The sequence below is a fragment of the Neophocaena asiaeorientalis genome, unplaced genomic scaffold (genome assembly GCF_003031525.2).
Source record: "Neophocaena asiaeorientalis asiaeorientalis breed wild unplaced genomic scaffold, Neophocaena_asiaeorientalis_V1.1 scaffold543, whole genome shotgun sequence".
NCBI classification, from domain to species: domain Eukaryota; kingdom Metazoa; phylum Chordata; class Mammalia; order Artiodactyla; family Phocoenidae; genus Neophocaena; species Neophocaena asiaeorientalis.
Genome location: NW_020173671.1, coordinates 1776691 through 1776990, shown reverse-complemented (window position 1 = coordinate 1776990; position 300 = coordinate 1776691). Strand labels below are relative to the sequence as shown.

Genomic DNA, 300 nt, shown 5'->3' with positions numbered 1-300 from the left:
ACACCCCTCCTCCCGAGGCTATAAGCCCTGCCCCTCCTGGGGGCTTTTCAGTCTTTTTCAGGAGACTGACCTACGGTGTGCACCCCGTGGACGTGGCAGAGGAGGTGATGCGCACGGTGAGACGCAAGAAGCAAGAGGTCTTCCTGGCCAACCCCATCCCCAAGGCCGCCGTGTACCTCCGCACCTTCTTCCCTGAGGTTTTTTTTGCCGTGGTGGCCTGTGGGGTGAAGGAGAAACTCAACGTCCCAGAGGAGGGTTAACTGCAGGGGGCCAAAAGGGTCACCCCGCAGGGAATAAAGG

At 60.0% G+C, this 300-nt stretch overlaps 1 protein-coding gene across 3 annotated transcripts in view; it reads left to right on the top strand.

Moving 5' to 3' along the window:
* DHRS7C (dehydrogenase/reductase 7C) overlaps window positions 1-300 on the top strand; it is a 17610-nt gene extending 17310 nt beyond the window's left edge. For 2 of the 3 annotated variants that reach the window (XM_024748469.1, XM_024748468.1), the window contains exon 6: window positions 52-260. In XM_024748469.1, the coding sequence (XP_024604237.1) occupies window positions 52-260 (209 nt within the window). Of the gene's footprint in view, window positions 1-51 lie in introns of all 3 variants that reach the window. The other variant, XM_024748470.1, reaches the window with a different exon arrangement.